This window comes from Ascaphus truei, chromosome 4 (assembly GCF_040206685.1).
Source record: "Ascaphus truei isolate aAscTru1 chromosome 4, aAscTru1.hap1, whole genome shotgun sequence".
NCBI lineage: Eukaryota > Metazoa > Chordata > Amphibia > Anura > Ascaphidae > Ascaphus > Ascaphus truei.
In genome coordinates, this window is record NC_134486.1 from 75355681 (window position 1) to 75377859 (window position 22179).

General features: G+C 42.8%; 1 protein-coding gene across 2 annotated transcripts in view; it reads left to right on the forward strand.

The window, feature by feature from the left end:
- The window catches only part of NDUFAF5 (NADH:ubiquinone oxidoreductase complex assembly factor 5), a 33523-nt gene that overhangs the window by 753 nt on the left and 10591 nt on the right, over positions 1–22179 (forward strand). The window contains exons 1-8 of one of the 2 annotated variants that reach the window (XM_075596060.1): positions 1–12; positions 582–622; positions 1811–1874; positions 12206–12253; positions 12348–12451; positions 13919–13958; positions 16754–16908; positions 17882–17943. The exon at positions 1–12 is cut by the window's left edge and continues 753 nt beyond it. In XM_075596060.1, the coding sequence (XP_075452175.1) occupies positions 1–12; positions 582–622; positions 1811–1874; positions 12206–12253; positions 12348–12451; positions 13919–13958; positions 16754–16908; positions 17882–17943 (526 nt within the window). Of the gene's footprint in view, positions 13–581; positions 623–1810; positions 1875–12205; positions 12254–12347; positions 12452–13918; positions 13959–16753; positions 16952–17881; positions 17944–22179 lie in introns of both variants that reach the window. The other variant, XM_075596059.1, reaches the window with a different exon arrangement.

The following is a 22179-nucleotide window of genomic DNA, read 5'->3' on the forward strand; positions in this document are numbered from 1 at the left end:
CTGAGGGAAGAAGTAAGTCACAAAGCCCTCTTCCTGCAGGTGTACAAGTAGCCCCTGAAATTCCGCATGCCATGGGGTCCTTGCATGTGTCCTAAACAATTATTCGTTCGTTAATGTCAGTTATGAATTAAATAGAAGTAGCCGTGTTCGCCCAGTTGCGACGTGCAAAATAAATGAATACTTCAGTATTCGGTGAAACCTTTTTTTTATTTGGACTAAGGAAGTTCTGTATCCAGCTTGATTTGAATGTTCTAAAGTGTAAATTACCTGGGTTATTTCAAATGTATCTTTTAAAAAAAATTAGAAAATATATTTATATAAAAAAAATCCAATTTTATGTTTCCACTATATTTCTTCTTCCCTTTTTTTTTATCTATAGCTAACTCCAAAATGTTATCTTTTTTCTGATGTAAATATATAATGTGAATGCATTATTGAGGCCTCAGCAGAAAAATATAGGTACTGTATCATCTTTATCGTTCCTGTTGTGAGTTCACTAGTACACATTCAATTTGAGAAAGGTTGGGGGTTTAAGAACTGTACATTTTTGATTTGCAATTACTCATTTCCAATTCCTGCAGATAGGTGGAAGAATTGCTGATCGTGTGTTTGATGTAACCAGGTAAGTAGCTGCATATTTTTGCACAGTGTTTTTGACAAGTTGTCCAAACACTTTGTAGTCCCATTAAAACTGGTTCTTCCACATTTTTACCTCAACATATATAATGACCATTGCTAGTGAATGGCACCTAATTTTAAGAAACCTGCATGTATTTATTTTGAAAATTCGTCTGGTAAATGCCTAACTACACATATACAGTATAACGGATCTTTTGGGGATAGAATTTGTCCACCATGAAGGCCAGAGGTAAGATTTTGCTACAGAAAATAGTTACCAAAAAAAAAAAACCAGATATAAAAAATATTCCAAACTTGCGTTAGCTATTAAGTTTGTGTGTAATTTCTTAATGTATATTACCAGGGAAAATGGCACTTTACAATTATTAACCTCCCTGTCCATTGTTAAAATGGTACAATAATTTGTCTGCGGGACCTTTTTTATTAGTAACATTTATTATTAATTTAGCACAGTCTTGTCAGACATTATATCCAGGGCTGGAAAAATACTGTATCACTAACATTCACCAGTCCCAGGTAAAAAGTCACTCGGGGCCCACCCCTCATTCCCAAATTGTACGCCGCCTCTCGTTCCCGGATTCCGCCTCCTCTATTGAACTGTGCAGCTTAAAGGCGCAGAACTGCATGCTGTGTGAGGGCAGTGTGCCTGACTCTCACCGCCGGAGCCTCGATACTTGTGCAATGCCTTGTACTTAAAGGAAACAGATCACAGCGGCAGACAAGGCATTGTGGGGTGCACATATCGAGGCTCTGGCAGTGAGTGACAGCCACTCTGCCTTCACACAGCCTGCAGCCCCGTGCTTTTTACGGCTAAGTACGCGCTAGCGCTGATCGGGCTGAGCGGGCGGCGCTTGCGGAGGAGACTTACATATATAGATATATGTAAGTCCCTGCTCACGCGGTGCGCTCGTGCGCGTGCACACACGCTCGGCGCTTACATAAACAAAAAACCTATACTTCGCCGCTCGCTTAGCTGGCCCGCAATGCTGTGTCCCCCCCCCCTCCCCTTAATCGGAGGATCCCCGGCACTCATGCTTGCACAACTTAAGCTTGGAATATTGAGCATAACAATTTTTTTACATACTGACGCCTCTTCTGAACATACGGTAATACTGTATATGATTCTTGTTGTTGGCTTAATATTTCATGTAACACTTCCCCTCTTTTACAGATCTTTTCCTCTTGCTTTGGATATCGGCTGTGGAAGAGGTTACATTTCTCAGCATCTAACCAAGGTACTGTATGTATGCATTTGTGGTCTGTGACCTTTACCTAAGATGTAATGTAGCTCTAACATAGGGTTGCCAGGTGTCCGGTTTTGAACCGGACAGACCGGTAATTTGCCCCTCTGTCCGGTAAAAAATGAGGTAATACCGGACATGTATGTGTCCGGTATTCTGCCTCTCTGAGCGGGGAGCGCGAGTGCTAATTGTGGCCGGGTGCAGGGTCCCCGCTCCTACCTCTGATTCAGAAGCGGCAGCGTGAGTCTCCTGCAGGCTGCAGCTTCTTGTAACCAGGGCAACGGCGGGATCATCTCCCCCCTCCCCAAGCCAAGGAGCAGACTGACCAATGGGAGGGCTCCACGTCATTAAGGAATGTGCACAGCTCCCCCATATGCATGCTGGGAAATGTAGTTTCCTTCCAGCTTTACATGTGGGAGAGGAGAGAAGAGCTCCACAGTGTGTCCCTGTCTGCCAGGAGGTCCACAAGATACCAGGAGAGGATGAGGGGGGTGGAGGAAGAAGAGGGTGATGGTGTTGTGAGAGGAGGATGAGGGGGGGTGAAGATGAGGGGGGTTGCAACAATCTTGGAAGTAGTGGCAGAGAAGCATTAACATCAGTATAGCTCGCTGGGTTGTGGGTTAGTAGGATTGCTGCAGGCTGTTCTAATTACTGGTATAGAACGTGGAAGGTCCCTGTGCTCTCTCTTTTAACTTTGCCCCTTATCCTCCTGTCTTTTCGGGGGAGTCAAACCAATGAACTTCTTTGTAGAAGGAGAGGTCAGCAATGCGGTGTTCTGTAATTAAGTGCCAGGATTCATTCAGGGAGAGATTTCATGCACTGACCTACCTGCTATGAGAAAAGAAGTGCAATTTTTTTGGTGCTGGGTATGTTTTGCACAGGTGTGATCAATAGCTGTATTGTGCCATTCAGGAGGACGGGTAAGCCGTGTCGTCCCTGCGACACACTGCAGGCTCCCACGTCACTTGTTTAATGGGTTGAACAGAAAAACAAAAATAGGTAGCGAATCTCAAAAGAATGTGTGGCTAAAATATTTAATAATCACCGAGTATGATTTGAAAATGGCCTGTTTTTCTATAATAGGAAGAAGGATAAAGGCGGCTGCCTGTGATATAACTCTGACCCCCAGGTCAGAGGAACGACATGTGGAAAATATGTTATATCTCTGGCGCCTTGCACATATAAATAATGTGATTAAAAAGGATACATACAACCAGTGCTAAGGCTGTCTCACACTTTAATCTGGTCTGTAACTGTTTCATACGCTCATAATATATATTTTCTTTAACTGTGCATGCAATGTCTTGTATATAAATGTATACCTTGTTCATTTATGTAACTGTATTTGTAACCATGTATTATTTGTTTTACTCTGTGCCCAGGACATACTTGAAAACGAGAGGTAACTCTCAATGTATTACTTCCTGGTAAAATATTTTATAAATAAATAAATAAATAAATAGTGCTGGTGACTGTGTCAGATCCAATGGTGTACTCCAATCGATGAATTATCAGACATGGAATGAAAACAAATAAAAATACATAGCTTGATACTGTATAGTAAATTGTGACATGAAAACATCAAAGACACACAAGAGAAAACAGAAACAAAAAACAAAATGCTGAGATAAACAACAGGTGACTGATATAAAAATAACACATTTAATAAAACAACACAAAGTATGAGCATAAGCATATAAAAATAAATATAAGAATTTAATGGATTAGGTCCCACTGGGGGATTGTTTAATGGGTTGACTGCATTTATTGTGTGTTCAACAGCAGCCTGCACTGATAACATTTTATATTTATTTTAAGCTATATTGTTGCCCTTTCAGGGGTTATTTTGATTGGTAAAATCCGATGCTTTGTTCAGGAGATATAAGCACTTGAAATATCAAGTGTCCAGGAGGTTAAAATGGAGCTGCAATGTGCAGTGTCTAGTTTACCATGGCCACCTCAGGAGCGAGAGATTAGTAATTTTTTATTTATTTAATTTTTTTCCCCGCAACCCCCCCCCCCCTTTCTTTTTAAGAGCAGAACGTGGTCAGGGGGCAAGATACTAACATTAGATGAGTTACACTCACATAGACTCCTGGGGGAGTTCTGCTTAACACCTCAGAGAAATTAGGAGTTAATACTGCTGTTGTAGCATCTGTAGCCTCACTACATTAAACATTCGCTGCTGGGGTTTTTTTTCTGTCATTTTTTTTCCTTTTAGCAGGTTTATTATTTTATTTTTTATTCATGGTTTTTATAGATGAGCTACATTTGCCGTTTAAATGTATTCCACTCTAGATACATTTTCCTGAACCTGTTCGCCAATGATAAAGGCTCGTCTGTCAGCAAAGCGGAGCCGACCCTGTTATGGATACTACAAAAGCCCCACGGTTATGTTTTATTTTCACTTTGTTGACACAGCAGATATTAAATATAGTGAGATCTTGGTTATTTGTATTTTAATGGCTGCTATATTTCATTGCACAAACGGAGCATTAGCATATGCTTTATGGACACGCCACTTCTTCTTTCACGTTTATGCTTTTATATCACCGTCTATATTTTTCTTGATGAACTTTTTGGAAGTGTTTCCCCATTTCTCTGGGGCTCCAGCGGGCTTTTATAATACGCACATGCATTAATGTGCGCCACATATCATTCACCATCTGCTGGCCTCGTTTCCACACGTCAAAATGTCACTGCGGTTTAGTAGTGAATAAACAGCACTGTTTAGTGTTTGCATACCAACTACAAGCTCCTGAATAACAGGAAAGAGCAGTGCTGCAAACAATATGTCTGTTAGAGTTTTTTCTTTTTTTTTGTAGTTTTTGGTAATCTATTTTAAGTAGAAAACACGGACAACTTGGGTATCTGAAAATGCCACCAATGTTTTAAATAAACATTGTATTTTATCACTCGTGGAATTTAATTACACCCTGCAGTTATAAATATCTGAGTAAATCAGGGGACGGCAGCTTTGAACAAGTCCTGTTCAGTAAAGATAACTGTATAACATGATGATATGACCATGAGTTATTCAGTATTTTAATCAATCTGGCACAGCAGAGGTTTATATTAGTTGTAGGTTGCCTTTAAAAATACATTAATTTTTTGTATGGCGGGTCACTGATTTTGCCTGTGCCTCTGTAGATCTAGGAATGAGGTTATCTGGGGTAAAATCCTGGGTTTTAAGAGATTTGGCGTTACAATTCTTCTCTGACAACAGAAATAAACGAAACCCCTTTTTTTTGTATCTTGAAATGGATTCCTGATGGGATCTGTAAATACCAGAGTGTGGGGCTAGGGAGGTATTCCAGAATTGTGTAGATCTACTCAATATGAGGATATCATGGGCCTGACAACTATTCACGGGAATTACAGCTTCATCTTTGTAACAGTTGGGGTTACACAGATCAAATAAGGCCAAACACTTCATGTTTAGGAGGTTGCAAAGGGGAGCTACATATTTGTCACTCAAACTTGTCAAAAATAGTCTCTTTTTATACGCGGCAAACTCAGCCGAACCTATTGATTTTAGGGATCGTGTAATTCCAAGTTCTATAGGAATTTTATATATGTCCAGGCAGCTTTTTAAAGGTCCTTCTTTCTCCCTTTAGCCATAAGTGTTCTTAGATATTGATGAGAGGAGCCTAAGGACCCGTCCAGAAAGGTGGGCTTATCCTGTTTGCAAGGTAGAAGGATTTTTGGATAAAAAGCTTGCATTTGTGAATAGAAAATTAGATTTGAATGTAGGGAGTGCCAATGCTATGACACGTGAAATATATATATTTATTTATAAAATGTTTTTCCAGGAAGTAATACATTTTGAGAGTTGCCTCTCGTTTTAAAGTATGTCCTGGGCACAGAGTTATGACAAATACATGGTTACAATGAGTGGAAAGGGTTATACAGTACATTATATACAAGACATTGCATGCACAGCTAAAGATAATATATATAATAGGCGTATATAACAGTTACAGACCAGATTGAAATGTGAGACAGCCTTAGTTTTGAAAGAACTTAGACTGGTGGCACCAGTGAGAGTCTCCGGTAGACTGTTCCAGTTGTGAGGTGCATGGTAAGAAAAGGAGGAGCGGACGGATATTTTGTTGAACCTTGGGACCATGAGCAGTCTTTTGGAGTCATATCTCAGATGATAAGTGCTGCATGTGGTAGGGGTGAGGAGCTTGTTCAGATTGGCGAGTACCTTGCCCAGAAAGTATTTGAAGGCAAGACGGGAGAGATGAACTTTGCGCCTAGACTCAAGTGATGACCAATCTAGTTCTTTGAGCATTTCACAGTGATGTGTGTTGTAATTGCATTGGAGGACAAAGTGGCATATTGAGTTGTAGAGGGTAGCAAGTTTGCCAAGGTGAGTTTGGGGTGCCGTGCCATGTACTATGTCCCCATAGACTATAATTGGCATCTCCTGTGCGATGCTCTTTCTGACCAACAGACTTAGGGAAAATTTATTCCTATATAGTACACCTAGTTTGGCATAGGATTTGGATGTCAGTGTATCAATGTGCTTCCCAAATGTTATTTGGGAGTCAAACATATGCCCAAGTATTTTAAACTAGTAACAGGAGTTAGGATAGTATTAGAGTTGATTCTGATCTGTAGCTCCTTCATTGGAAGCTTTAGAAATTTAGCCTTGGTCCAAAATACCATTGTTACAGTCTTGTCAGTGTTTAAAAACAATTTTGTTTTGGGAAGTCCAATTTCAAATCTCAAAAAGTCAGATTGAAGTACGTGTCCAAGGTCAGAGAGGTTAGGGCTGTGTGCAAATTAGATTGTGCCATCCGCATACTTGTGTATTGAAGCTTCCTTACAAGCTGTAGGAAGATCATTAATGAACACTGAGAAGAGTAGGGGCCCAGAACAGAGCCTTGCGGGACACCACAGGTGATATCCAAGGGGTTGGAGTTAGAGCCTGAGAAATATATGTTGAGATCTACCTGATAGGTAGGAATGAAACCAGTATAAAGCATGCTTCACTATTCCAGAGCATTGGAGTTTGTTTAGCAAGATAACATGATCAACAGTATCAAAAGCCTTTGCCAAATGTTGGAATATTGCACCAGTAAGTTGTCCCAGTTTCATTCCACACTGGATCTCATTGCAAACTTTTAGAAGGGTAGTTACCGTGGAGTGTTTGGGGCGAAAGCCAGATTGGAATTGGCTAGGGAAATTTTTTTTGGTATAGAAATCGCTTAGTTGGGAGTGAAGACATTTTCCCATGACTTTAGGATAAAAGAGAGATTGGCCTATAGTTTGAGACAGTGTTTTTGTCCCCATTTTTGAAGATTGGGACAATTCTGGCAGTTTTTCAGGTCTTAGGGATATGGCCTGAAGACAAGATAGAGTTGATTAGGGAAGCAAGCAGTTTGGCAATGGCTGGGGCACCAAGTCGTAGGAACTTAGATTGCAGTAAGTCAGGTCAACATTTGGCTGCTTAATTTTAATTTGAGGAGCGCTTGTGTAATCTCCTCCTATTCAGATACTGGGATAAATTGACAACTGTGGGCAGTGTTGGAAGAGGGTGGGGCTATAGAGGTACTCCCAGAATGAGGTTAATGTATGTAGTTTGGGTTGCTTTTCACTAATAAGTTATGGTGATGTATATTAGAGACTTCCTTTTATTTTATGAAACTGCCTGCATTTATTTTTATACTTTTTCTACTTTTTCATGAGCAGATAAGCACTGTGGTATTGCACTATATCTTGTGTCATTCTGTATGATGCGCTGGCCTTTCTGTGTTTGTTTGTATATCTTGCCACGCTCAGTAGAACTGCTTTTGACACTAATATATAAGCTGTATATATGATGTGAGGGTGGGTTTTGGGGTTCTGCAGCTTGATGGGTTATGCAGCTGTTGTTGCTTGGAGGTGTGGCCCCTCCTCCCCATGGTTTAAAGCTCACCCCGCCCCACTTTCCAATTAGCAGTTTTTATCATGATCCTGTGAATCACAGACCCTGTATGGTCTTCCTCCCTCCAGCAGAAAAGAGAGGTACATGAGCATTGTTCCAGGTAGTGTTAGGACCTGCAGATTGGGCATGCCGTGAAGTGGCTGCAGGCTTATAACCTTTTGTCCAAAGGGTTTAACTAAATGACCCTTTTTCATGAGCAGATAAGCACTGAGGTATTGCACTATATGTTGTGTCATTGTGTGTGATGCGCTGGCCTTTCTGTTTTTGTTTGTCTGCATTTGTTGTACTGTATGTTTTTGTAATATTCTTTGTACAGTGCTTGGCTTACAGAAAATCTTGTATTTTAAAAGCTGATAAGTAATTCTCTGGGCTCTGATTTGAACTTTGCACGTTTTAAAGAGAGTAAATTAAATTTTCTGACATATTTTGCTACAATAGAGTTTTGTCTGTTAAGTGCATAATTTCTTGGTACACAGGGACCAAAGACTGCAAGTTAATTTAGATACATTTTTTGGTGCTGACAGTGATTTTATATAATATCTATATATCTATAATTGGAAGAGCCCTGCGGGGAGATAAATAAGTCCGCTAGATAATCATGTGTGTTTGTTAACCCTTGTCACATGCTCACAGGTGTGCTATTCGGGGCAATAACAAATCTATATGAGACAGACAGTAGTAACGCAAGTGAACTTCCAGTGGTACGAATTTCAGATGGCCTATAGTTTGTTTCATTTAATAGTGATAAAGTGCGTGTGGTTTTTATTTTTATTGTAAGCTTTTAAATAATATGCAATAGGCATTGCATATACTGTAGGCAAGACAATAAACACGGCGATGATTGGAGTGCGGCAACTAAAATAGTTTTTGTGAAATTTCAGTATCAAAATGTTGGACCTTCAAAAATCCAGCAATTTCGCCGTGTTGTACTTGCAAAGATCTCCCCATTGATCTATAACAGGACTGGAAAGCAAAAAGGTTGTAGGGGGAAAGGAGCGCGACAGATGGACGCACACTTGTGAAATATAGATGGGATTTTTTTTGTCCGCAAAGAAGATTGCTTGGCTACTTTACCTTGTTTGTGGAAATAGCATTAAAGTTAAGTTCTTACAGTATGTCAGATAATAAAGCTCTTATTTCAGTTGTGTGACATTGTAATGACTTTGTTAGTTCTAGACCAGTTCATATTTTTCACGTTTGATGTCGTGGAATAAACGAGTTCTTCAAAAACTCTGTACACATTAATAACTTTCATATAGCGCTCTTCTCCCAATGGGACGCAAAGCGCTTCACAATTACAGTATAGTGTGCGGTTCGCAGCACATAAGGCCCGGGCCATAGAGGGGTGGGGAGAGCGGAGGTGCGCTAACGCTGAGGCTCGCCTGCTTCAGTCAGCGCGATTGCACGGACTTGCAGGCGAGCCAGCGTGCACGAAGGGAGCCGGGGGGAGGTGGTTGGAGGCGGGGCAGTGACGTCGCTGGGCCAATCGCCCGCGACGCACTGGCGTCAATGTCACGGCGCCGACGTCACGACGCTGCTTAAGGCTGATTGGATGTTTTCAGCCGACAGCGTGCTGAAAAACAGCTTGGCGCTCGCCTGAAAACTCCAAAGCCTGCGGACGCTCGCGTGAGCCCCCTCTCAAGGCATCCTCATTGAGGATGCAGGGGCTCAGCGCGGAGCGTCCGCACACCTCAGCACTGCTTGTCCTTCTATGGACGCAGCCTAAGATTATCACAGGTACCAGTACATTGTTACATCTATGAAGTGTCACAGGTCTCTCTTAAGCATGTGTACCATGAATCACCAAGAACACTTATGAGCATGTTCAAACGTATGAGAGAGGTCTACAGACCTGCTTTGCCCCATAATCGCAAAGCATGGTGTGCTTCCACTACAGCAAAGAATGATGGGTAATAACATGTAAATTAGCACGTCGTGTGTCACTTTTTGCTTCTTATCCATTTTACGCAGCAGGCGTAAGCTTTCGGCACCGCCTGAGTTAAAGAAGCAGGGCCAGTAAAACTACTTACATACAGCTGGGTTGACCTTTTGGGTCTCATCAGATATTTACTGGCTTTGCAATGTGAAGCTGGTAGTGGCTACAACGAGACACAAAGTAGGTTATGGTGAGTAAAGAAGTGATGATAAACACCCTCCACATGTGCAGCAAATAAAAATACCTATTGTGAGCACATTCGCTTGTCTCAGACAGGTCCACAACCCTGCCGTTCCCCATAATCTCTTCACATCCCTTTGCTGCAGTGGAAGCACAGTATGCTAAGTCTTGCCTGAAGGGGTCAGTGTTTTTGGAACCTACTGAGCTTAAAGCAAGTAGAGCTCAACCCCGTTATAACGCGATCCGTTACAACGCGAATCCGCTTATAACGCGATGCACGCGTGGCTCCCAATTTTCGTAGGTATGAATACTTTACAACACGATTATTGGTATATTTAATACTTTATTGTACAGTGCATACAATTGTACATTATTTCTAACGTGATCCGCTTATAACGCGATGTGATTCTTTGGACCCCAAGCACAGCGTTGTTAGGGGGTTGAGTTGTACTGTACAATCAACATTGCTTTTTTTATTTTTTTATTTTTTTTGTAATTAAGAGCATGCACTTCATTGTGAATGACATTTTCAGTAATATCTATAACGCTTAGGTATGTTTCCTACAAAGGTTCAGCTGTTACAGGGTTGCTAAGCAATGGCAGTGGGGAGGGGAGAATAGACATGAGATATGTAGGAGAGATGCAGCGGTGGGGGGCGCGAGCGGTTTGCAGAGATCCCACGCTCTTCCCCAAGGCATTTAAATTAAATGCCAGGGGACCGCGCGAAGCCTCTGCATCCTCTACTTATTGTGGTTCAGTCTGCTCCAGGACGTGTGACATGACGCCGCGGGGTCATGTGACGCCACGGTAACGTGACGTCAAATGACGCCGCACGAGGTAAGGGAGGGGGGCGCACCGACAGAGGAGTGCAGGCAGGGGTGGCGCAGCAAATAAAGTTTGCATGCCCCTGGTGTAGTGTGCACAAAGAGCAGCAGACACAGTAGGGCAGGGAGTTCAAAGAGGAGCAGGGCATGATGGAGGAGGGGGTATGGTGGGGAAGAGGGGTAAGGCATTACAGGAAGGGGGTAAAAAACAAAGAGTAATGTTTAATAACCTTTAAGATCTACTAGATCGGCCTATGTTACGCTGGGTACTACTGGTATCTATATAACCTTATTCTGTCCCCACCTCTATTCAGTTCAGTGTATTCCATTTCCTATGCTTGGTTTTGCTCAGGTCACAACAATGCTGTCCGACTGTAAATAGAAGTGTATGTTTCAAAGTGTTTTCCTGTATGTATATATGTGTGTGTGTGTGTATATATATATATATATATATATATATATATATATATATATATACCTTTCTAAAACTGCATCTAAACATCCTTAGTCATTCTGCATCTGAGTCTTAGGCTACGCTTACACTGGCGACACACTTTATTCGAGCTCGGCTAGTCCCACGAATTCGGGTATACCCGGGTGTATTGAGGTTTGTGACTGTTTTCTGCCCGAGTGCATTGAGGTATTTTCCAGGCAGGGATTGAAGCATTTTATTCCCGCTGGCTGCAATACTGCACAGTATATATATATATATACTGCATTACAATTCATGAATTTATGCCATCTGGTAGACACGCGAAGCATTGCAGCCTATTAAATCCTAATCATTATCATTTAACAGATCAGCCGCCCGTCAGCCAGGCATGAACCCAGGCTGGGAAGGCAAACGCAACGGGGCTTGTCAGAGGTGAGGAGCGGCGCATTCCAGGTATCTGCCAGGTACATACTGGGTATTTGCTCGAATAAAGTGTGTCGTGCAGTATAGTACTGGCGACGTGACGTCAGCCGTCGCTATAGTGCAGGAGTCTGTACAGGGGGTGTGGTAGAGGCGTGGCCGTGAGCAGTTCACCCTCATTGGCTGAAGCGCTCATGTGCAGCTGACGTCACACTGCGATCGCTGAAAAGCACAAATTTGTTTGACTTCAGTGATCGCAAACGGAACGTCGCAGCGCCGTCACGGTCACGCCCACTATGGGCACCCACGACGGACTGCTAGTACTTGCTTTGCGGCCGTCACTGTAGCCAGGACTATAAGGCTTGTTTTCTTTGATCAAAGGAATCCGTGAAGCAGCCGGATTCCACAAGAACATTCCACAGTATCCACAAGAACATTGTGGTCATTGCTAAGTGTTATTGAGAGAAGAGATATTCACACACTATATTTATATTTATGAAGTTAAGCTGTTTATTTGGGGGTAATAAAATGTCTAATGTCTCCGCTACTAATTGCATAATTTTATTTACTGGCAGCATGTTTTGTTTTTATCTTCAGGAAACTGTAGAAACATTATTTCAAGCAGACCTGTCAGAGAAAGCTTTGGTAAGAGGAGTGTCTGGCTCAGAAAAGTTGGCACAATAAATGACAATTGGGCAAATTTAATATACTACTTTTTTGTTTTTTTTTCTCCGTGTAGAAAAATACAGTACAATATGAGATTCCAACAGTCAATATTATAGCTGATGAGGAATGTCTTCCTTTTAAAGAAAACACCTTTGATCTTGTTGTGAGCAGTTTAAGGTATGTAGCTTAAGTGCTTTTAATATTATCACAATTGGTAGAATACAATAAATGCACCGCAAACTCCCAGAGCTCTTTAGCATTAAAGCACAATGCCAGCAAAGTGGAGGTTGTGTACCATACATAACATCGCATTCCAATAATAGATGCTAATCTTGAGTAACACAATATAGAACTTGTGTGGTGCTAAAGGTCAATATACAGACACAAAGTTTTGTTTGTAAAAAGATGCTCTCATGTAGCGAACCTTGGGATTGTAATGATAATGTAATGGACAGGTACTCGGATTAGCATACTGGTTCGGTAACGCTTAAAGAAAGTGAAAGGTCATGTATAAAGACAGTCCCGAAACCGTAGCATGTGAAATCGCCCATAACATACCAATAGTCCAATAATAAACTGGGAACACATGAAGCAAACAAACTCACTGGTATGTTGCAACGTCCACGTGTATATCCCTGGTTCCAAAGGATCTTGTAGTGGATCAGGGATAAAGAGAGGAAAGGATAACGGGGCACTACTCGCGGACATCCAGGGTTAGGAAAAAATTAGGAAGAATGCGTAATCCATAAAATTTTAATGATTTCATGGTCCTATGAAAAGAATAGCGATGGTGTTGCCCTACCAACGCGTTATTAAGTAAACCTAGTGTGTGTGTGTGTGTGTGTGTGTGTGTGTGTGTGTGTGTGTGTGTGTGTGTGTATATATATATAAAAAATATTATACTAGTCCTCATCGTAAAAATAGAAACAAAATGTTATAACAATTAACCTAGTTTATTGAAAATGTCCATATAACGCAGCCGTAAAAAAAAAAGGTTCCTAATCAATAATTAGCCACACAAGTTTACTGGTGCCATTCCTCTTGTATCCTTTTGCCCCTGTAAACCTTGTTTTTTGCCCTTTGTAAACATTAATCAGATATATCCCCTTGAACCCTGTGCCCAATCCTTTTCTTTTCCACTGCCCCTTTGCTCCCTACTCTTCTCCCTCTGTGCTCCCCTCTTCTTTAGATCTTGACACTTTTTTGTGCCCCCTCCTTCCTTGGCTGCAAGTTGGAGCAGGAGTGCAGTGGTGTCAGTGCCATCTGTAGCCATCACCTGCAGAAAGGACAATTTCCTCCTCACTCAGCAGCCAATCCCCACTCTAGGTTTGCACCCAGGAGGATAATTGGCCACAGTCCCACGTCAGTGAACACCTGCCCCTGTAGCACCCTTGGCTACAACATGGAGATTGGTCGGCAACATTATAAATGTTTAAATAAGTGAAATATGAACGTTTAACATTAATTGTGTTACTTGGGTAATGAATGTTGCTGATTGGAAACTGATGCATGCAGGATGTTTACCTGTTCTCTCTTTATGCAATCATATGTGATAAATAAGAATCATTGTTTTGTTGATCATAATCATTTTATCCATTAATAAAGGTATAGGATATTTTAATGCTATTTTTCTTTTCTTTGTAGTTTGCATTGGGTTAATGACCTACCTCGAACATTTCAAGAGGTAAGAAGAAAGAGTGACGCAAAGTATATAATAATGTGTTGGTTTTAAGACTGTATTTGACTGAAAGTCTGTTGGCAACTATCAAAGGACATGGTTCCCTGATAAACTGAATACAGAGGTCTGTGTGTTCCCATATTAACCTTCAGTACTGGATAGGCTGACAACTGCGGGGTTTAATTCAGGTCTGATGTTGCATTAGTCAATGTTGTAACAATACCGTGGTACAAGATGTTTCTGGATCAGAAAACTCCCTCTTTTATACCCTGTGTGATAAGCAAGTGTATCACATACCCCAGCCCTAAAACCATCATGTGTCTTTTACATTAGTGATCTTGGTTGGTTTGTCATAATAATCTGAAAACTGACAGAATTATCTGTATTAAAGCAATAATGGCTGTTCAGTGAAATTAATGGAGTTTGTTTGTGCTAATGTATAATTGCGGTAACTATACTTTGAGAGAACTCACGTTACTGAAGAGATAACGGTCGCCGGCGCACGTCTGTCACGGTTGTAAAAGCACCGACCTTTGACCGCGCAGGCTGATCCGGATTGCGCAGTTCGTAGTCGTACGTAGCAGGGTCAGGACTGGAGAAGGCAGCATCGTCAGTGGACAAGCCAGGGTCAGGACTGGAGACATCAGGGTAAACGTTGTTCAAGCAGGCGTTCGGCAACAGGTAGTCAGGAGTTCCCCGCTTCAGCTTAGGAGCGCGGGAGTGGACTCTGCGCGTGCGGCGACCATGGACCATGGTACTGGTCTCAGGAAGTGACAGGTAGACCGGAGTGGGCACAACGCCTGGCAGCTGTGGTAGATCAGTGCTTCAGCGCAAGAGTCCTGAGCGGGCTGGAGAATCCTCCGCTTCAGCGCAGGAACCAGGACACGGCCTCTGCAATAGAGAATGAGCAGCAGGCCCCAGGAACCAGGGAGCTGAAGTCAACAAGGAGAGTACTCCGCTTCAGCACAGGAGACAGGAACTGACCGCTGCGTGAGACTAGCAGCCGGTCTCAGGAAACGGAGCTGAAGTCAAACAAGGAGAGTACTCCGCTTCAGCACAGGAGACAGGAACTAGGACAAAACAGTGTAGGTAACGAGATAACAACAAGCCAGGGGCTTGTGGCAGAACACTCGGTGACATTCAGGAAGGACTATGCTCGGCAGGGAGCATTGTGGGAAGGCTGTCTTTAATGGTCAGTGAACCAATAGCAGAAGAAGCGTGTGACAGCATAGCTTTAATGAGTGAACCCAGGGTGGAGCTTCAGTGAATATCAGGAGCAGTTTTCCAGGACTGCACAGGTCTGTAAGGCAAGGCAAACAGTAAACTGAGGTGTGGATTCCTTACAACGTCCAACTGGCGATGTATGATGACTCCATGTAAATGAGAAACACAGGCTGCACTCCATCGGTCATGTGAGAAATAGGTGCAAAGTTTATTCAAAAGAGGATCAACTTTCGGCCCAATTTTGAACCTTATCAAAATAACTTATAGCAGCGGTCCCCGACTCCAGTCCTCAAGGGCCGCTAACCGTGCAGGATTTAAGGATAGCCTCTCATTAGCACAGGTGGCCCAATCATTTTGACTGAACCACCTGTGCTCTAGCAGGGGTATCCGTAAAACCTGCACTGTTAGTAGTCCTTGAGGACTGGAGTTGGGGACCTCTGTCTTATAGGACTCATCCAAGTGGTGTGTGTGTGTGTGTGTGTGTGTCTATATCTATCTTATCAACTCTCTCAAAGACGCCAACAAGACTCGGCGCAAGATGTTGCGAGGCGGCGGGGGCCGTAAACAACCTTAGATACCGGATCATGAAAGTGACAAAGTGAAAGCAGTGTCGTAAAAGATAACCAATGTGCACAACAATAATATATACACCACCAAAGCTTCCTATGCTTTTATCAGCTCCACTCAAAGGTAAATAAGAGTACCTGGACATTTTACTATTCAGAGACCAGGTGGTGGAAATACATGTAAGTTGCTCTGTGCTGCTGAACGAGGGGCAGGCATATAGCATATACGTTGTTACTGAAATGCAGAGATTTGTAGCTAGTTAGCCAGCTACACAATGAATCGTAGGGAATATATGATAGACAAAGGATCCTGCCCGAATAGTTGATCACCCCCTTCACCTGGACACTCTCCAGTCCATTGGCTTCCGTGATGCAGCTTTCTACCTATCCAACCGCTCCTTCAGTGTTTCCTTCTCTGGTGTCTCCTCTAAACTCCTTCTCTCTGATGGGGTCCCACAAGGCGCTGTCCTTGCCCCTCTGCTCTTCTCACTCTACACCTCTTCTCTTGGTGAACGAATACAATGTTTTGGTTTTCAGTATTATCTCTATGTCAATGACACCCAAATTGCCCTTGTTTAATGTATTCTGCCCTAGGCAGGGAGAGTCCATACTGATGAGTTTACAAACTATAAGTAGTTGTTGTCAATTGAAAGCAAGGCCCTTATTTAATATGCTCTCAAGTCTCTTCTCCGATTTAAGTGACGCACCGAGCCCCATCCTCCTTAATGGAGCTCAGAACTTCCCTGACATGGAAAAGTGGCGTGCAGCATATTTACAGCCCAATAATGCTTTTTGGTCCTTGAACTGCAAATGAATATATCGAAGGATATAGAATTCATTATTTCTTGCCAACAGTTTCATATGTAATTATTTATAGCAATTATAACGGGGGTGAAAGTATTTTCGCCGAATACTCTGCACGCTCCTCCATCCCTGGCTGGATTATACACCAGTGAAAGTGTACATGATCCCCATCCTGCAAAGTCTGTGTGATGTTCTTTTGTCTTTCAGATATATCACGTGCTTAAACCAGACGGAGTTTTCATTGGGGCCATGTTTGGCGGGGAAACCCTGTATGAGCTTCGGTGCTCTTTGCAACTGGCAGAAATAGAACGAGAAGGGGGGTTTGCACCACACGTGTCTCCTTTTACTGCGGTCACCGACCTGGGAAGTCTCTTAGGAAGAGCTGGATTTAACATGCTGACTGTGGTAACATACAGAGTCAAACGAAAGCTCGGCCATTTTACACGCTAGTATACCATTATAATGTATTATTACATGGACATAATTGCGCCAACATATTTATGCGCCTTACTTGCTATCTCTGTATGTATATTACAAATTGATGTTGCATTTATTAAATATGCGTTTCTAAGTTCTGAAAATGAGCAGATATGCAGCATGTGATGTTCAGTAGAGATGTCTTTAACGTATTTTAAGACTGCAGAACTGAGCCTAATATTTGCTGCAGTTTATGACTGTTGGATTTATACTTAGGGTGTATTTATAATGTGTTCTTGGTGCTTGGCTCTTTTACACAATATGACACAGACTACAGTGACAACCGAAGTGTTTCAGCACAGTGCATGTGAGGTGCTGCTCCACGGAATGGAACAGGAGCGCAGCTTTCGTGAAATAAATAACACAAAATAGTACAAAACGGTATATTAAAAAGACACAAATGACCAGTAAAACCAGCGGCAAATGTACTCACACACTTCAAAATCTTTTCAGGAGATATTATCAGGAGTTGGAATCTGTATCAATGAAAAAAGGCATTAGATACCTTTTACCATAACCTAAACATCCACGGCTGATCTTTAATGCTGAAAAGATTTCGGGCGGTGTGAGTGCATTTGACACTGGTTTATGTGTCTTTTTGATATACTGTGTTGCACTATTTTGTGCTGTATTTTCTCCACACCTCATGAGAGCTGCGCTCCTGTTCTATATTGTTTGGCACAGACCAGTATGGTGATAATATTTTGGAAAGATACTGCAGTAACCACATTACTTAAATTCAGTTTTTATTTGGCCGACCTGAGCAAACAGTTGTGCACATATTCTATTTTTCACTTTTTCTGATATACTTTTAGTGAAACTCAATGTGTAATATTGTGCCTGTTTTTACTTGCATTAGGATACAGATGAAATTCAGGTTCACTATCCAGGAATGTTTGAAGTCATGGAAGATTTGCAAGGCAAGTACATTGCTTGTCAAGTTTTTCTGTACTCATTGAAACTACATTTCCTGCGTTTGCCTGTGAGGAGCATATTCAGAAACACAGATGAAGCCACCAATACTAGCACTAGAATGCTCGATATGGGCATGTGATGAAATAAACACCAGAGGAGTTTTGTTAATATTAATCCCCTTGCAGTGATGCTTGCTGAGCACCTCAGGAGTTTGCTACCTCTTAAAGTGCAAGTGGTTTAATACATGGTCAGTCTTCTAACACCAGGCCTGTGGTGTAGAGGTAATGTATTGGTACCAGTATATGGAAGGTCCTGAGTTCGATCCCTGCATGTGTAAAATGTTTTGTCCATTGTCAATAAAGCATTGAATGTTTAAAATAAATCAATGACAGCGCGCACGAGAGCCGACAGCTGCGGGGGAGCGAGAGGAGAGCACGTGGTTGAGGAGAGAGATCTAGATGCCGGTGCGATCCCGTTTATAACGCGGTCTGATTCTGTGGCCCCCAAGGACCGCGTTATAACGGGGTTCAGCTGTACTTACTAGCTGTGATAGAACATTTAGACGGCAAAAAATGGGTATTGTACCTACCGCATACTAAATCATTTCTATGAAGTCCAAAATTATCAAATCAAGTGGCAAGTGCATGGCATGGCACTCTGCCAGTGTAACCACTGACCAACTCTGCAACACAATAAACCAGGCACAGTAACCAGAGAACAGGTTGTTACAAATCAAGCTAAGGGAAAGGGATTTGGCTTCTGTCATACAGAAGATTGTTGGAATAGCAAGTAAAGCAAAACAACCTCTTTAATTGGCACCAGCATAAGAGAACACCGACTGTATCCGAGACATGATACAGTAATATCACATCTTTCACTTATTTGCTGGACATATTGGTTACAACTCGTACATGGTGGCTTTGTACTAAACTCAAAAGAACTGAGATTAATTTATCTTCAGGGTCCGTCCTGCCCTTCCTACAATATTACCGCCCCTCCTTGGAGAATCTTGAAACAAAAACAAAAAAACATGTCAGATAAACAGTGTAAATCACAATATTTTATGTTGTGTGCTAGCAAAGCATTCTGCACTCTTTTTTCCAACAGGGAACTGAGTTGACAAGCAGACTTTATGAAAAATATTGGCTGAGTGTGCTGTACTGTATTTCAATAGCACACCAATAAATCTAAGGTACTCGCTTGATACCTTTGCCATGCAGTTTATGTAAGGAATCTGTTGATTAAAAAAAGTGTGTGTATGTGTATATGTATATGTGTATATATATATATATATATATATATATATATATATATGTATGTATGTGTGTGTGTATATATTGTGACAGAAACCAGGGGTTGGTAATAAACTCCATATACAGGGCTCCCAGGATACTGAACAGTTTCTGTCCTGTCTAAGCTGAACAGGGCAGCCTCGTGGTACAGGCACTCCATTCCACAGTTTGTCTGCTGCCTGTTTTCTGTCACCTGTCATGCTGATTAGAGTTCAGGTATATAAGACCTGTTTCCTGTTTCCTCTGGGCCCCGCCCAAGAGCCTGGAAGGCTGCTGAACTGCAGAGGGGTGAGAAAGCCTCTTTCCCAAATCGCTTCATTCATTCTGTTAGTTTGTCTAAAGACTGCAAAGGTACTTATTTTGTTGGTGGAAGTGGACAAGCCACTTCCAACTCTGAGTCAGGGACATCTAAGTTTAAGTTATCGCTCAGACGAGCAGCTTTTTGTTTGGCTTTGTTTTCTGTTTAAACTGTGGCAGTCTCAGTGCCTGGGACTGAATAAACCAGGCATAGCCTGTTTAAAGGAACAGTACGTGACGTCTCATCATTTAACCTACCCTAAAAGACCGTGTTCTAACAGTCCCGGACAGACGGCGGAGCCCCGGAGTAAGCCGTTTGTCACATATGGTGGAGAATGCGGGCAGAGCACTAAAAAGGTCTGGGGGTTAAAGAACTTTAAAGAAAAAAAAAAAAAAGGTTTTTTTTCTCTCTCTCCAAACAAGATGGAAGACGTGGTGAGTGCGCTGGTACGCAATGTCGCTGTCCAGAGAGACGCGAATGAAGCCCTGCAACAGGCGAATGCAAACCAGCAAGAGACAAACCGCTTGCTGAAAGAGGAGCAACAGCGGTTCGCTCAGGGCTTACAGCAGGAACTCGAGATCCTGAGGGAGACTATCAGTAACCTTCCACTGGCAGCGGCAGCCCCAGTTCCGAAAATGACCAGGGCAAGCCACTACCTTCAGAAGATGGGACCCTCGGATGATGTGGAAGCCTATCTTCTCACGTTTGAACGCACGGCACAGAGAGAGGGATGGCCAGAAGCTGAGTGGGCTGGTCTAATCGCACCCTTCCTAAGCGGCGAACCCCAGAAGGCTTACTTTGATCTAGAGCCAGCCGAAGCTAACGTCTATGCAAAATTGAAGTTCGAGATCCTCGCCCGCCTCGGCGTAACCACGGCTGTTCGCGCCCAAAGGTTTCACGCATGGTCCTTCACGATGGATAAAGCCACCCGAAGCCAGATGTATGACCTCATCCACCTCGCCCGGAAGTGGCTACAACCCGAGATCAACTCAGCAAGCCACATCGTGGAACGGTTGGTCATGGACCAGTTCTTGAGGAAACTTCCCTCTGCCTTACGCCATTGGGTCAGTCGGAGTGACCCCCACAATGCGGATGAGCTTGTGGCCCTCGTAGAAAGGTACAATGCAGCAGGAGAGCACCCGCAACCCACAGTCGTGGAGCAACCCCACTACCCGAGGTTCCAGGACTCTTCCAGAGACGGTAAAAGGGTACCGGGGTTAAGGGGAGCTGAAGAGCGGCGACCACCTTCACGCTGCACCAGCAACAGTGGTTCGCACACTAAGGGCAATAGCCAACATGGGGAGCCGGGAAAAGGCTCTAAGTGGGACACAGACTATGTACCTAAATGTGTAAATTGTCATGAGAGGGGCCACACAGCAAAAATCTGCCCACTAAATGATGAGCCCATGCAATGCAACAGCGTGGAACCTTATTCGCTGTTGTCCCAATGTATGGGTCCTAGCCCAGAGGACCCCTTGAATAACCATCTGTGGGCATTTGTAAAGGTTAATGGTAAGAGGGTTCGGGCACTTCTTGACTCTGGGAGTATGGTCACACTAGTGTCCGAATACCTATTGCCCATTAAGAAGAAACAGGTAAACAGTTCACAAAGAGTGGCAATTTGTTGTATACATGGGGATAATCATGAATATTCCACTGTTGATGTTTTTTTTGAAACAGAATTTGGTTCTTTAGATTTCAAGGTGGGTGTTGTACCCAAACTGGCACATGATGTGTTAATAGGGACCGACTTTCCCCATTTTCTAAAAATGTGGTCCCCAGCTCAGAATAGCGCCCAGAGTTCAATAGCAGACCATAGCGAAGTGTTAGAAGAAACAAATCCTTTCCCTTTTTCAGAAATGGAGGTTGACGAGGGCCCAAATAAGAAAGGGGAAAAGGAGGAGTGCTGTGAAATTCCCTTCCCCATCACTACTTTGGTAGGGAATACCCCAAATCAAGATGTTGATCAGGCACTTACCACCCCAGTACAGGATAAGACCCTCGCTGACCTAGAGGTCAGTCCTGGGAGTTTTAAGAAGGCCCAGTGGGAGGACCCCACATTAGCGGTAGCAAGGGGAAATATACGGGACCAGAATAGTACTCATGGCCAACCAGATAGGTCACTTGCTTACCCCTACTTCGAGGTAGAGAACGACCTAGTATATCGGGTTGATAAAAGAAAATCAGTTACAACTAAACAATTGTTGGTACCACGGACATTCCGTAACGTAGTATTACACCTCGCACATAGTCATCCATTGGGGGGACACCTAGGGGTGGAAAAGACAAAAGAAAAGGTTCTCCGAAGCTTTTATTGGCCTGGGGTTCTGGCAGAAATTACAAACTATTGTTCCTCATGCCCAGAATGTCAGATCACCGCCCCGTTCAAAGCATACCGCAGCCCATTGGTACCCCTTCCCATAATAGAGGTACCATTTGACCGGATTGCTATGGATCTAGTAGGACCCCTAATAAAGTCTGCTAGGGGACATCAGCATATATTGGTAATATTAGATTATGCTACCCGATATCCGGAGGCAGTTCCCCTACGTAGCACCTCTGCTAAAAACATAGCAAAAGAGTTAGTACTTCTGTTTTCCCGGGTCGGAATTCCTAAAGAGATTCTATCTGACCAGGGAACACCATTTATG